The 14,039-nt window shown below is 50.1% G+C and overlaps 6 protein-coding genes across 6 annotated transcripts; 1 reads left to right on the plus strand and 5 right to left on the minus strand.

The window, feature by feature from the left end:
* Positions 1–2,035, minus strand: An15g02670 (uncharacterized protein; the record flags this gene model as incomplete). Its single annotated transcript, XM_059744548.1, has 1 exon — positions 1–2,035. A coding segment is annotated over one exon (2,035 nt), but the record flags the coding sequence as incomplete, so codon positions are not given.
* Positions 2,036–2,612: 577 nt separating this feature from the next.
* On the minus strand, positions 2,613–4,455 carry An15g02680 (uncharacterized protein; the record flags this gene model as incomplete). Its single annotated transcript, XM_059744549.1, has 3 exons — positions 2,613–2,653; positions 2,683–4,135; positions 4,195–4,455. The coding sequence occupies 3 exons, from the start codon at positions 4,453–4,455 to the stop codon at positions 2,613–2,615; spliced, it is 1,755 nt and encodes a 584-aa protein (XP_059602476.1).
* An 800-nt stretch (positions 4,456–5,255) lies between these two features.
* Positions 5,256–6,646, minus strand: An15g02690 (uncharacterized protein; the record flags this gene model as incomplete). Its single annotated transcript, XM_001396770.3, has 3 exons — positions 5,256–5,713; positions 5,774–6,356; positions 6,425–6,646. The coding sequence occupies 3 exons, from the start codon at positions 6,644–6,646 to the stop codon at positions 5,256–5,258; spliced, it is 1,263 nt and encodes a 420-aa protein (XP_001396807.1).
* Positions 6,647–7,165: 519 nt separating this feature from the next.
* Positions 7,166–9,449, plus strand: An15g02700 (uncharacterized protein; the record flags this gene model as incomplete). The annotated part of the gene is made up of 6 exons (XM_059744551.1): positions 7,166–7,231; positions 7,289–7,900; positions 7,975–8,806; positions 8,871–8,974; positions 9,044–9,271; positions 9,345–9,449. 6 exons carry the CDS (start codon positions 7,166–7,168, stop codon positions 9,447–9,449), a joined length of 1,947 nt encoding a protein of 648 aa, XP_059602477.1.
* Positions 9,450–10,160: 711 nt separating this feature from the next.
* Positions 10,161–11,235, minus strand: An15g02710 (uncharacterized protein; the record flags this gene model as incomplete). The annotated part of the gene is made up of 3 exons (XM_001396772.3): positions 10,161–10,209; positions 10,283–10,918; positions 10,985–11,235. The coding sequence occupies 3 exons, from the start codon at positions 11,233–11,235 to the stop codon at positions 10,161–10,163; spliced, it is 936 nt and encodes a 311-aa protein (XP_001396809.1).
* An 802-nt stretch (positions 11,236–12,037) lies between these two features.
* Positions 12,038–12,668, minus strand: An15g02720 (uncharacterized protein; the record flags this gene model as incomplete). Its single annotated transcript, XM_059744552.1, has 3 exons — positions 12,038–12,232; positions 12,353–12,460; positions 12,555–12,668. The coding sequence occupies 3 exons, from the start codon at positions 12,666–12,668 to the stop codon at positions 12,038–12,040; spliced, it is 417 nt and encodes a 138-aa protein (XP_059602478.1).
* Positions 12,669–14,039: the final 1,371 nt, after the last annotated feature.

Raw genomic sequence — 14,039 nt, forward strand, 5'->3', positions numbered from 1 at the left:
TTTTCCACTCAGAGTCGATCAAAGCTCGAGCAGCACCGACACCCTCTTCGAGTAGCGTACAAATGACTGCAAGTTCAACATGCAACTGCTTGAACTGGAACCGCGCATTCCTAGCATTTTCATAGCACTTCAACGCCTCCGTCAGCTTACCGACATGCATGTAATGAGACATCTGCTTGTGAAGCTTTTGGTATTGGTCGACTGGTCTCGAGGGTGTCATGTGCTGCAGCGTTCGCTGATACCACGGTAACGGGTCCTGCGTGTACGGCATCAGGTTGACTTCCGCAAGTGGGAATGATCGCTGGTCATATCCGAGCACTTGTTGTGATGTGGCAGCTTGCCCATATTTCATCCGAGCTGCCTGCAGCATCTGCCAGAATCCCACTGGTGCTTCCTCAAGAGCGTGACGACGTTTGCGAAGCATCTCCAAGAACTCCTGCTCATTGATGTAGTTCGGCCAACGGCGCTCACGTGCGAACCGCACAAATTCATCAACCATTTCCTTATCACCCTTTTCCACGAATGCCTCCAGTATGTGCTTGTAAAGGATTTTATCGGGAACCATTTGGAACTTTTCGATGTAACGATAGACAAAGTCGCGAATTTCATCACCCGAATGCGATACCCAGTATTCAAGGAAGATACGGTCAAATATCGGCGTAAAGTCGTACTTCCTCGAAGTCAACTTGAGCTCATGCATCTGCTGTAGCCCAGCGTCCACGCCCTCCCAGTCACAGGCCAAAGCCCTGCCAAATACCAAAAGACCTTTTGTTCGGCAACGAAGGGGAATGCCGTACTTAGTCGTCATGTCTTTGACCAGAGCTTCTGCATCAGCCAGCCGACCAAATTCCACGTATGCTTTGATCACGGGGTTGAAGAGCTTGTCGGTGGGTTCCTTTCCCAAGCGAGGAAGTATTGTCAAAATTTTCTTCAGTTGCCCGTTCAGAAGCTCGATACTCCTTGTCTTTTTCCAAAGCCCTGCAAGATAGGCGCCGCATAGGCCGCAGCCACGATCAACCTCGAGATTCCTAAGAAGAAACCATTTCGCTGTGGTAAGTCGATGAGACTCTAGCAGGCATCGGAGCACGATATCAACCATTTCCGGGGGAACTCTGAATTTGTGCATGTATCGAGTGAATATAGTGGCGACGGATTCGATGCTCCCCTTTCTCGCTAGCGCGAACATCAAAACTTTCCACATGCCAGGAGACACCTTATCCACGTCTTCTAGGCGTTCGAAGATGTTCCTCGCAACCATGACGTTCTCTTCCTTGCAATTGGCATAGAATGTCTTGACCGTAACTTCCCGTCTATCTGTAGATATGCCACTCACCGTCGCAGGGTGAGCGTCCAAAAACAAGTGGGCAGCATCGATAGGCCGACCGTGGTCGAGAAACTTTTGCATTTCTTCTGTGACTGAATCATGCCATTGAGCTGCATCATCTGTTTGCTTCTCATGATCTTCGACTGTTCTTTGGTTCGCATGTGCAAGGGCGGATTTTGCTCGGTCCAGTGCATCGGTCGACCGTGTTAGGTTCGGAGGGAGATCGGGAGCTGAGGTCGATTTCGCTGGTACTTGTCCGGGAGTAAAGGAGTCAATCAACTTTGAGCGTGTAATATCCATGTAAGACTCAGCAGGGGCGGCAGGTTGTTGGTCTTGCAGCTGAACATCCCAGCTCAAGTCGTTACCATGAACTTCTCCCCTAGCCGGGACAGCTTGCGCCTCTCTGAACTTCCGGTCTTGCTCCTTGAGAGATTCCAGGCCCATAAACTCTCCCGCCTCAGCCGCCTCCATCATACGTGCCAGTCTCCTTGCTGCAGACGTCGCATCGTAGTTCGGCGCTGAGGTTTGCAGGGCCCGCTTGTTCTCGACAATTCGCTCCGCGACGCGCACCCGACGGTGGACGTCGTAGGTAATAGCTGCAACCGTACAGAAGCTTCCCACAGTTGATCCTGCAAGAGCTAAACGACGGAGCACTCGTAGGGCATTTCGTGAGGGCACAGCTGGTGTGCCGTTGGTGGGTTTGGAGACCATGGTGGTTAACCTTGTGCACCGCTGACAGCGGGCTGGGTCGAATCACCACTAAATCATTAAGTGAAAAAGAAGGCTACGAGGATTCAATGACAGAGGAACCGTCAGGAACCCCGCGCCGGCCGGTCAATTGGGTCAATTGGAGTTCTATGATGGAGTAGGAGGGACTCGGAGCTCGTCGGTCGGAAAGTTTGCACCAGCTTGGTCGAATTGGTCGCTACCGCCCGCCGTACCGCATCCGGTCTTTTCCCGGTGTGCCCACTCGTCTTACTAACATTCTTTACCCGCCCTTTTTCCGACTCAACTACTACTACTAATATTCGGTGCTGTGAACAACACTACAATGGTTCTTTTACGGAATTCTATCGAAGGTATCACTTGGTACCAAATTAAATCCAATATATAGTCTAACAATTCGATACGCCAATTGTGACGAAGATCAGTCTAACCGTGACCCATATTAGCGGTCGCATGCAGTATAGTAACTGCTCGGCTCCACTTCTAGCATCACTAGAGAATAGAATCCGCCACAAAGCCTTCTTCATTAGCCTCACCTCGAGGACTACTTGGGTAAGACTCGTCAAGAGTAACTGCCAAACACCGACTCGTTAGCAGACATTCCTAGACAATGAGAAAGGAGGGTCACCTACCATGTGGTTTAATGTAAAAACTGCTACAGAAGGTGAGCAAGAACAAGGCCCCCAGAACAACAAATACCGCTGGAGTGAACTTTCCAACCGTCAGGCTGTAAAGGAGACTGCAAGCGGTTGGCGCAATCACTCGAGCCAGCGCATGCAAGAGTCCTTTCGCACCAAGGATCTGACCTAACCGTTCCCGAGGGACATGTTTCGTGAGAGATGATTGCATTGTCGGTATCCCCATGCCGCCAAGCGCTGTGACTATTCCCGAGAATACCATGAAGGAACCCTGATTTGACATTGCATATCCCACATAGCCAGCCATGTCTAATAAGAGAGAAAGTCGTATAAGAACAACTTCGCAGGTGCTGGACCCGGGAACGATGTGATCTGGTTTGTGTGGTTCACGGAAGATTGCGGTGATAATCGGATATACAACAAAGAGGTTCACGACTCGGGCGATGCTGATAATTGATATGAAGAGGCTTGATTCCACATTGCCCCAGTCGAATTTGTACTCGGCATAAATAATGACCACTTGAGCGGTTCCCAATGCGACCCCAAATGCAATAGTATCTATCGCTGTAAGAAGAATAATATTTCTGCGCAAGGCCGGACTCGCGCCGTGACGATTAGGGAAAAGCGTGCTGGGACGTCCTACTGGCGGTAGCAAAACAGATAAAGGTGTAATTAGCCTTTTGGGGTTGAGGTTCTCCAGACTCAGCCAGCCTGCCTCCCCTTCGTCGATGACTTTTCTTCGATGATTGTCTCGCGCTTGCTGCTGACGTTCTGTTGATAATGATTCCGGGATAATGGTCATAAGCGCAATGAGGTAGAGCGCATGCATGGCCAATGAGGCCTCAAAGGTACTCAGTGCCTGGCCTGATTGCTTGATCAAGATAGCCGCCAGCAGAGGCCCGGCTGCAACTCCGGCGAAAAGAGAGCCGTACACATACCCGAATCCCGCACTCCGCTTCGATGGGATGGTGCAGTCGGAGGCATACGACATTGTCAGCGCCATGATGGTGGTGAAAGAACCACAGACGCCATCGACGATGGCAGCCACTAGAAGCACATTCACAGATACAAGGTCTGGCTTGGCTGCGACAAAGACAAAGATAGCTTCCGCCAAAACGGTCCCCAATGCGCTAAGGGCCAGTATCTTTGTCCTACCGTAGCGATCTGATAGGTGACCCAGTCGGGGGCATGCTAGCGCAGATAGTATCCCGGCCAGGAGATTGAAATACAACTGGAACTGAGCAAGTAATGACTGAACTTCGGGTGTCTGACACTGCGAATTCTTATTCCCAATGATGACAGGCAAATACGTGAAACCTGGATCCTGGGTCGCTTTTCTGGCCATATAGTCTCTGCAAATGAGAGACATCATCAGGTTAATCTTGGGCACTGCAGTGCCGCCGAATCCTAGCATATAAATGACAAGAAATGGAAGAATCCAAAGGACCTGTTGCATGTCAGAAGTCGCGGGGCCGAATGTTGTCCATCGAAGATGGAGGCACTCACGCTTGGCCTTCTCCATGTCTGCCAAAGACCTTTTTGATCGGTGGGAGCATCATCTCGTGGGCCGGCCCGATAATCAGGCTCCGGTTGGGATTCTTCGTTGTCTTGTTGCAATAATGGGGTTCGCTCATGGGTGTCTTCCCAAGTCTCAATTCCAGCATCAATTGGCGCAGGGGCGTCCAGACCGGCTTGCAGTCCCGAACCAACCTCGGCATGCGCAGCAGGCGGTGCGTCGCCCCTGATTGTGGACATTGCGCGAACCATTTCGCACCAGGAGCAGGAATAATGGGTATAGCAGATAGAACTGTTGCCTACATTTGCTTGCTCCGGAGTTGGAACAAAATAACACTTGGGGTGGGCTCAGAACATTTAAGAACCGGGCGGGGGGAGCGAAGGGAGCCGGCAAGGAAGGACTAAGATGAAAGATGGACAATCCGTTTGTTGGTTAAACTCCGAGCAGGTCGCTTATCAATCGGCATGAAACAAATGACAGGTCAGCAAGTGTTAGACTGGACAAATGCCAGCGCAGTGTTGTATCTCTACTAGTTAGATAGTGGTGACGTGATTCTAGAAATTCAGACTAGGATAGCCATGACTGGTGTGTGGATGTAGAAGTTGTTTCACGGTTCATCAAGCATGCAGTCTCAGAAGCAAGGCAAGCCAGCTCGGCGATAACGCTCTGGACTCCCCGCCGCCTCGGGCCACTTACATCACTCCACGCTGTCGACCAGGGGGTTCGAAGTGTCCCCCATTCCCAGTTCTAGAATGTCTCGAGAGGCAGCTGCCAGGAGTCAAACACATACACACACATAAGATACTCTGGTAAGTGGTCAGTGACCCTGCTGCTGTCTGCTTTTGGGATGCACCCTATCGCAGCCCGCCAAAATAACTTGAGGGAGACACTTCGCCCACGTGAGGAATTTGCCGAAATCGTAAACCGGAATACATTGTAGCTTGTTGCTTGTATAGACACACTCAGACTATCGTACACAAAACGCCTTCACATACACACATCAAACGACAAACCCCCTGACAAAGAAATGAAAACTTTAGTTCCTAGCAATCTATACTACCAAAGATGCTCCCTCTTCACCGGCGAAGAACTTCTTTTGCTCCAAGCACCTCTCACTCCGGCAGCCTTGACAACGCAGCGTCATTTGGAGCGAGCATTTCTCACCCTTGCGCAAGTGCTCTTGAGCAAGGTCTGCAAGGGCCTGGATGAATACGGGGCTGCCGTTCAGACTTTCGGCCCGCTTGACACCCGGGGAATTCGCCTCTTCCATGACTTCGAGATCCAGCTCATACAGGGTCTCAATGTGGTCGCTGGTGAAGGCGATCGGTACGAGGACAATGTCGGTCTGTCCACGCTTCACGTACTCTTGGACGGTATCGCTTGTCTGCGCTCCCAGCCAAGCCCTTGGTCCGACCTGAGACTGCCAGCAGAGGCGGTAAGGGTTGCTAAAATTGAGCCTTTGCATCACCGCATGCACTGTTGCCGCAACCTCGGCCGGGTATGGATCACCTAAAGGAGAAGTTGTCGGTTAGCTACCGGGAGTTGGTCACCAAGACCCTTGAGACTCACCTCTGTTCACAACACTCATGGGCAAACTGTGGGCCGAGAACAAGAGAACCACTCCATTTCTCTTATCTTCCGGATAGGTTTTGAGTTGATCCTCAATGTTTCTCGCAAACGCCTCCACAAGGCCAGGGTGCGTAGGCCATCTGTCGATAACGCTCCACTGGATAGCTCCGGAAGTGTCCACGTTTCCGTTTGCTCGCTTGCCCTCCAGCCGATTCCTCCATTTCCACAGCTCATTCAGAGAGCTACCCGTAGTAGAACAGGAATACTGGGGGTATTGTGAGAACGCGACCGCACGACCGCCCTTCCCATTGCCAAAGCCATCTTCCAGCAATTGTGTGTACATTTGTTCCGTCAGCGGGTTGGCGTAACGGAAGGCAACGTACGGCTTGTGAGGCGCAGTCTCCGGGTTGATCTTGTCCAGCAGCTTGCACATTTCCTTGCATTGGTATTCCGACCATTTTCTTATGGGTGAGCCTCCGCCGATGTCCGCATACTGCTTTTGAATCTTGGGTGTGCGTCGTTTCGAAATAAGAGGCCCGAGGTAATGCTGGAACTTGCCAAGAGGAATCAAATCGCCGTCGGCCTTGAATAGAAGTAGAATGTTAGAAACGTAGCAACCAGAATGACAGCTTGCCATAGTCGGAGACGTACAAAGAGCCGGCTGAGGAAATCCTCTACTTCGTCTGTCGTCGAGGGCCCTCCCATGTTCAGGAAGACCATGGCTGTAGGGCCCTTAGAGCCTGTTGCATCCTGGGTAACCGGAGGCACTGTTGTTGCCAGCCCACATCTTTGTTCTTGCTTGTATCCGAACAGGGTGCGAGAAGCCGGTCGCAGCAATTGCCGGGGCAGGGTAAACGGGCGGCGGAGAGCCATGACAGGTAATTGTACTGAATTCGGTTGACCTAGTCAATGGAGGTAATAAGAAAAGACCGTTCGTATCGCGCAAGCAGATGAACTATTCACGCCGCATTAAATATTCAAAAGATGGACGAGTGGCAAGAACAGGTAGTGGGTGTATACAACAGCGCAAGGCCTTCTGGAAGCTGAAAAGTCCAGAACGGCTTGATGACGGAGCACCGAGACCACGACCAACTCCGACTCCCGACAGCCAATGACCGGCCAGCTAGCGTCATCAATTACCGGGCGGACATCACATGATGTTCGTGTCTCCCCGCGTCTTTCTGCCCACCGGTTTGATCGCGTCCCTCGCGACCGGATCCAGTGACGATATAGATAGATCTATCTCCGGCTGCAGGCAGCAGAGGCCAAACAGGCAGACACAACAGCCCCACTTGTTCCTGGTTACGATTCAAGTTGTCTTAACCTTTATACTTCCCTCTTTCAATTTCGATAATATCTTGAATGCTTTAAACGATTCCACAACATTCTACTATGGCGGACGGCAACCCACATCGGGAAGATGAGGCGGCCGAGGAAGAAGAGGAGATTGATGAGACTGTACGCAAATTTACCCATGAACTTGGACTGGAACTCTGGAACTGACAATAAGATCAGAGCTACAAACCAGTCAAAGATGCGGTCCTCTTCGCAATCGATGTCAGCGATTCCATGTTGACGCCTCGCCCCTCAGCAGATCCTAAGAAACACACCCAAGAATCACCCACCACGGCAGCGCTCAAATGCGCCTATCACTTCATGCAACAACGAATCATATCAAATCCACAAGACATGATGGGTGTTTTGCTGTTCGGGACCCAGGCGTCCAAGTTCTTTGAAGAAGATGAAGACAGTCGGGGAGACCTGTCCTACCCCAACTGCTACCTCTTCACTGATCTGGATGTTCCTTCGGCTCATGAGGTCAAAGGACTTCGAGCACTGGTAGATGATGAAGGAGACTCAAGGGAGGTTCTATCTCCAGCGAAAGAGCAGGTCTCTATGGCAAACGTCCTATTTTGCGCCAACCAGATATTCACATCCAGAGCGCCAAATTTCCTCTCCCGGCGTTTGTTCATCATAACCGACAATGACAACCCCCATGGTGATGATAAAACCCTGCGGTCAGCGGCGACTGTACGTGCTAAGGATCTTTACGATCTTGGTGTCACAATTGAGCTGTTTCCGATCTCACGCCCTGAGCATGAGTTCAAGAACAGCAAGTTCTATGACGTAAGCTATCATACTCTATAGCAAAGTGGCAGGGGTCGATACTCACTACAGATACAAAGGATATTATCTACAAGTCATTGCCCAGCGATCCAGAGGCGCCTGCATATCTACAATCTGATTCAAAAGCGGCGACTGCGACCGGGGACGGGATTTCACTCCTCAACACGCTTCTGTCCAGTATTAATTCGAGAACGGTTCCGCGTCGCACTCATTTTTCGAACATGCCTTTAGAACTTGGCCCAGACTTCAGAATTTCGGTATCGGGCTATATACTCTTACGAAGGCAAGCGCCCGCTAGAAACTCCTTCATCTGGCTGAACGGCGAGAAGCCTGTGGTCGCGAAAGGAGTGACTTCCCACTCCGCAGATGATACTGGCCGGACTGTCGAGAAATGGGAGATCAGAAAGGCATATAAGTTCGGTGGCGACCAAGTAACCTTTTCGCCTGATGAGCAGAAGGCGCTTAGGGATTTCGGTGAGCCAGTAATCCGGGTTATTGGGTTCAAGCCTATCACTGCGCTTCCATTCTGGGCAAACGTCAAGCACCCATATTTTATCTATCCATCCGAGGAAGACTATGTAGGCTCCTCGCGAGTATTTTCCGCATTGCATCAGACTCTTTTGCGTTCCAAGAAGATGGCACTCGTCTGGTTCATTGCACGCAAGGGTGCTGGCCCCGTTCTCGCCGCTATGATCGCAGGCGAAGAAAAGCTTGATGAGAATGGCGTACAAAAATACCCTCCTGGCATGTGGATTCTTCCCCTCCCCTTCGCAGACGATATCCGGCAGAACCCCGAAACAACGTTGAATGTCGCCCCGGAGTCATTGATTGATCAGATGCGCGTGATCGTCCAGCAACTGCAGCTGCCGAAGGGAGTGTACGAGCCTCTCAAATACCCCAATCCATGTAAGTCACTTCTGTCTTGCATTGCTCGTATACGATGAACGAGAAGCTGACAGCCCGTGATCAGCCCTTCAATGGCATTACCGCATCCTACAAGCTCTCGCATTAGACGAAGATCTCCCCGAAAAACCAGAAGACAAAACCATTCCGAAATACCGCCAAATCGACAAGGTAAATCCACCACACCCAACACGAGAAATAACCCTCCAGGCGTCCAACTTACTGACAATTGCACCACAGCGCGCCGGTGACTACGTATTATCCTGGGCCGACGAACTCGAAAAGCAATACGCCAAAACCTCAGCAGCGGCCCCTCGCCCAACCAGCACCCTCGTGAAACGAGGATCAAAAGACCGAGCAAGCGAAACCGAGGACTCCAAGCCATCGAAAAAGATCAAGGTTGAGGAAGACTCTGGAAGCCTAGAGGAGGAAGTCCGCAGGCATCACAAGAAGGGAACGCTATCCAAGGTAAGCCACCACAGGCTTTCTACACGTCCTCGTGATGGCAAATATGACATCGTATTAACCGGCGGTTTTCTAGCTTACGGTCGCTATCCTCAAGGACTTCTTGACTTCCAATGGACGCTCAAATGCCGGTAAGAAGGCGGATCTTATTGAGCGGGTAGAGGAGTTCTTGGAGCAGTGACATGGCGGGATTGTTGGATTCGCTAGTGCGCTTCTGTTGGTGGATGTCGTTATGTGGTGTCTTATCTCGGGTTAGGCGTTCGTGACCTGAGGACATGAGCTTGTAATTAATGATGGGTTGGATGTCGCGGTATTCGTTCTTCAGCGAAACGTAATGGACACGTATTTTAGGCGATGTACAGTTATAAAAAATCGAATTCGCTGGGCTAGCCGGACATGTCAAAACGAAGAGCATTAGGAGAGACATATCAGGTCCAAGTGCTATCTTTCAAACCAGTCGCTTAAGATCACCGAGGCATTTATCTCCAGAAAATTCACCGGTTCAGCAGGTGCGCGTATCCCGAATTCAAATTAATATTGGAACGATCGTAAATAACCACCCAGATTCGCCGTAAACGATAGTAGTCAGGCTTTGCCGCCGACAGAAGGGGACGAGTATGTCAACTGAGTCAACTTGAACCGAGCAGTCCCTGTAAACAACGCCACGCTGTTTGTAATATCCCTTTAGAAACGTATTGTCGCTGGCAATTATCCACAAAAAATGAGTCTAAACGGGCGAAAAAAGTCACCCGAATGGGAGAATATGTGGAAAGAAGAAAGAAAGAGAGACCAAAGCAAGAGAGCGCCGAAAGGAAGCTATCGTAATATATACAAGTAGAAGCCGTGGGTATTTTTATAAAAAGCAGAAACGTTAACGGTATGCGTACAATGATCAACATTGTCCATAAACTTGACAGTAGCAGACTTCTTCGTCGGGACAGCTGAGAGTAGCAAAGTGTTAGTATTTAGGACGCATTCAGCAGGTAGGGGGGGAGGGGTGCAAAGGCAACATACTATATTGATTCTTTGCCGAATATGACATGCCAGAGAAATTCCATGACACGGCCACTACTGGCGTCATCCTTGTCGGTATCGATTATCCACTGGCGGATCTTGATGTAGTCCTCTCGTGGTCGTCGGTGGACCTGCTCCCGGGACACGGCGAATTGCGCACAGCACGCCGCGCCAATCTGTTTCGGCATTTGCAGGAACTTCTGGTATTTAGCTTCGTCGTATTCATCTTGCATCGTAAGGCCCCCGGTGGAGTTCAAAGGCGGGGTGCTGGTGCCCTCAAATATCTCTGCAAAGACTTCTTCCGTCACGTGCTGGTTGGTGCGATGGCCCTGCTTGCACCCCGGGTTCCAGTTGCAGCGGAGGTTGACATAGCCATTGTCTTGGACGAAGTTGAGACGCAGGGATTTCATCGCAATGACATTGTCGTGTAAGGGCGCATCTACATGCCAGGCCATCAGGAAACCCGAGCGATGGGAATGAAGGAAAGCAATAGTGGATGGTAGGGTGTCGTAGTGATCAATTAGGTAGGTGAGATAAGCCATGGACTCGTGACCCTTGTTCAGCGGGGTTGTGAGTATTGTGCCGTCAGCTGCGACCTTTTTGGAGGGATTCACGATGTATATGGCACGTTGCCAGCTGTGGAGGGAAGCTATTAGTGCGCCGAAACATTGGGTTGGGAAGGGGAGGACAAAAAAAACTCACTCTGGTAGCTCCTGCTCGACCCATTCAGTGTGCTCTTCCTGTAGCCTGGCCATCACAATCACTTTATCCCCTGGTGTGACAGGACGAGAGCCATTTAATGTGTTCATCGGCGGGCGCAAATCCAGCCAATTGATCAGATATGCGCCCGCGCGATACTGATCGCAAAGGTCCTCGAGGTGGATCTTCAAGAGATATAAGGGCAAGATGAGTGCTAGACTAGCACATAGTGCTATGCGAGCGCCCCATCTCATGATGAATGGCTAAAGGACGGTAGCTTCTGTGCACGGTACGGGACTGTTTCCAGAAGAATTGGTGAAAACGCCAACGAGGACCAATATCGAAAGGCCGTTATCGATGTAATGCAGGTTAAAATCTGTTCCTCTCTTCTGCAGGTGACGAAATCATAGGACTATGAAGGTGGATGTTGTCACAACACGGGTTGGTGTAAGGAATGACTTGAGTCGGGAAAGACCGAGAAAGATGAAAGACGGAGAGGATAGTTTCGAGCATTAAAAGGAGGGTCAATCCTATTAAGGAAGAATCCAAAAGAAGGAAAAGAGGAAAAATCGAAAAAGGAGGGTAGGTCTTGGAGGGGCTATATGTGAACCATATTGCGAGAAACAGAGGACGAGAGTAGGAAGAGAGAAGACGGACGAGAGGGGTCAAGGCGAGGTAATCAGGAAAGGAGACTGGAGGACCGTTGATTAACCTATTCGTCTGCCTACCAAGGCGGTAGGTGCAGTAGTAGGAGAAGTAGTCAAGGCACCAGGTACTTTTAGTGACTTTGGACTAAAATAGTCACTAAGACGAGTAAGTTAGTGGTGGAGGGGAAGGTCCATCGAATGCTTCCAATTCAAGCCCCCATCTGCCTCCGTCTGTTTCGCCCGCTCTCAGGCACTTCGAATCTTTCAATCCGTCCGTCTGTCTTTTTGGGTGGCGCGGCATGGGGGCAGTGGGGCGTAACCGGACCCCCCACTGGCTGGCCACGCGTTAAAATTGTTGCTATCGTTTGGCTCCCCAAAGATGAAGACTAAGGGGGAATGGAAGAGGCTGTCATAGGCTGTTGAGAGACGGAGGTCCCCTCAGACAATCGCAAACCTTAAGGGAACCACTTTCTTCCTTAGCGGGCCTTAGCGGGGAAGCTTGGCAGCCGCCAAGTTTAGCGTGTGAGCACGACATCTTTTGGGGATATTTGGGACCTACGATTACGAACTTACGGGTGATAGTCCTCCCTGTATCTCTCATGGTCTCTCAAAAGCTAACCCCTTGTTCCTTCTCTGGAATCTTACAGCCCATGAAAAACTCCTCCCCCCCTCGTATAAAGAGTTGAGATCACCGCCTTCCATGCCTCAACTTGGCTGTGCAAACCATGGACCATTGGTGGCGGTCAACCTTTGCCCCTTGACGGGATGACGTCGCGGCGGCCATTGCGCGTACGTGGGCACCACTAATATCTCTGGCCAATATGCCACGCAGCTGCGACGCTAATCGGCCATGGTTCGCATGTCACAGCCATCGTTCGAAACCAACGTTCTACGGTTGCCAAGTTTATCGGTTGAGTTGCCAAAACGTCACCCCGGATCGGCAACATTGTCTCGCACGTCCCGACATGGTGGATAAGAGAATGGCCATGAGACACTGAAACAGACATGCAACGGTGGGTAGGCGACACCACAAGAACCATGGCCCACTGTGTACCAATCTATATACGTGGACAGCTGGAGAATGGATATAATATTTGCCCGCCAAATAACAAGTGCCTCGGGGATTTATCCACTGATAAGAAAAGTCAGGCTCCATCCATTCGGATCTAATTTCTTTTTCCATTCAGCTTCATCTCGCCGCCCCGCCCATTTTGTGTCTTGACTCTTTTTCGGCTTGTCTGCCTCACATAATTTGTTGTTCTCGTGTCGCGGATTCTTTATCAGTTTATCTTTTGAGGTATACTAAGCAAGTACTTGGTACTTTTCCGGTTTCGGAGAATCCTAAAATAGCCTTAACAGTCAATGTGGCGCCCAGCAAGGCTTAGCAAAGCTGACCTTATAAGGAAAGAAAATGGCCCCCAGGATTACTAGTGGACATTATCAGTAGCCGAATCAGCAATTCAAGCAAGCAAAACCAGTGCGGGGAGGAGACCAAAGGATTACGACTATATTAGGAAGATATAGTTATCAGGCAATGCTACTTTAGTCAGTCCCATACCCAGGCCCAGCTGCCAGTATTGCGGTAGTACTGCTACGTATCAAACCTAAAGAGAATCAATCACCATTTTTCTAACCTAGATTACTCCACTAAAAACGACCTTGAAGGCTTTCTGAAAGTCCCTCTGTGCCGTGTTAGAAATGCTATTGAATTTCTTCTGTTCTTTCTAGGCACGCTTCAACCAACTCGAAAGAAAATCATACTCACCGAGAACTCTAGAAGCTATCGAAATGATTGGCCTAGATTGTTGGATCTATTGAACGATCATTCTATCTGTCACGGCGACGCAGATTTGTATTTCGCGAGTTTTTGAGCACTACGATACGAAGAGGGGGGTGCACTCACCAATATGGGTAATTTGAGCGAATATAACAAAAGTCAATATGAACATCATCTCTCTAGATATGAGAAGGTGCAGCTTCTTCGTGAAATATGCCAATGCATACTAAAGTCACCTGAGCTTGCTTGGATGCACAATCAGTGTGTACTGCTCCCATCAGTAGTATGTGTCCGGTTCTTTCTACTATATCCATACCTTAACCAAACCAAGAGAAACAACTCACGGTTGTGATACTATACTGCAGTATGCTTGACATAAACTCCACCAGCACTCTTGAACTCATTCTAATAAAAGCTTTACGCAAACCATTTTACCCACATGCACAGACTTATACCGCAATAGAAGAGGCGGAGCAAAATACCACTATGGTCCGGGGTAGAGGAATATTGTGATTAGTGAAATAGATCAGCTCCACTCGAAAGAGAGAGTGTGGATCCATACATATATCAAAGGGCTCACAAGCTGCGATGGCGGAGAAAACCCGTCGGACTCCTTCGGCTTCGCTGTGGACAA

This window comes from Aspergillus niger (assembly GCF_000002855.4).
Source record: "Aspergillus niger supercontig An15".
In the NCBI taxonomy this organism is placed as follows: Eukaryota; Fungi; Ascomycota; class Eurotiomycetes; order Eurotiales; family Aspergillaceae; genus Aspergillus; species Aspergillus niger.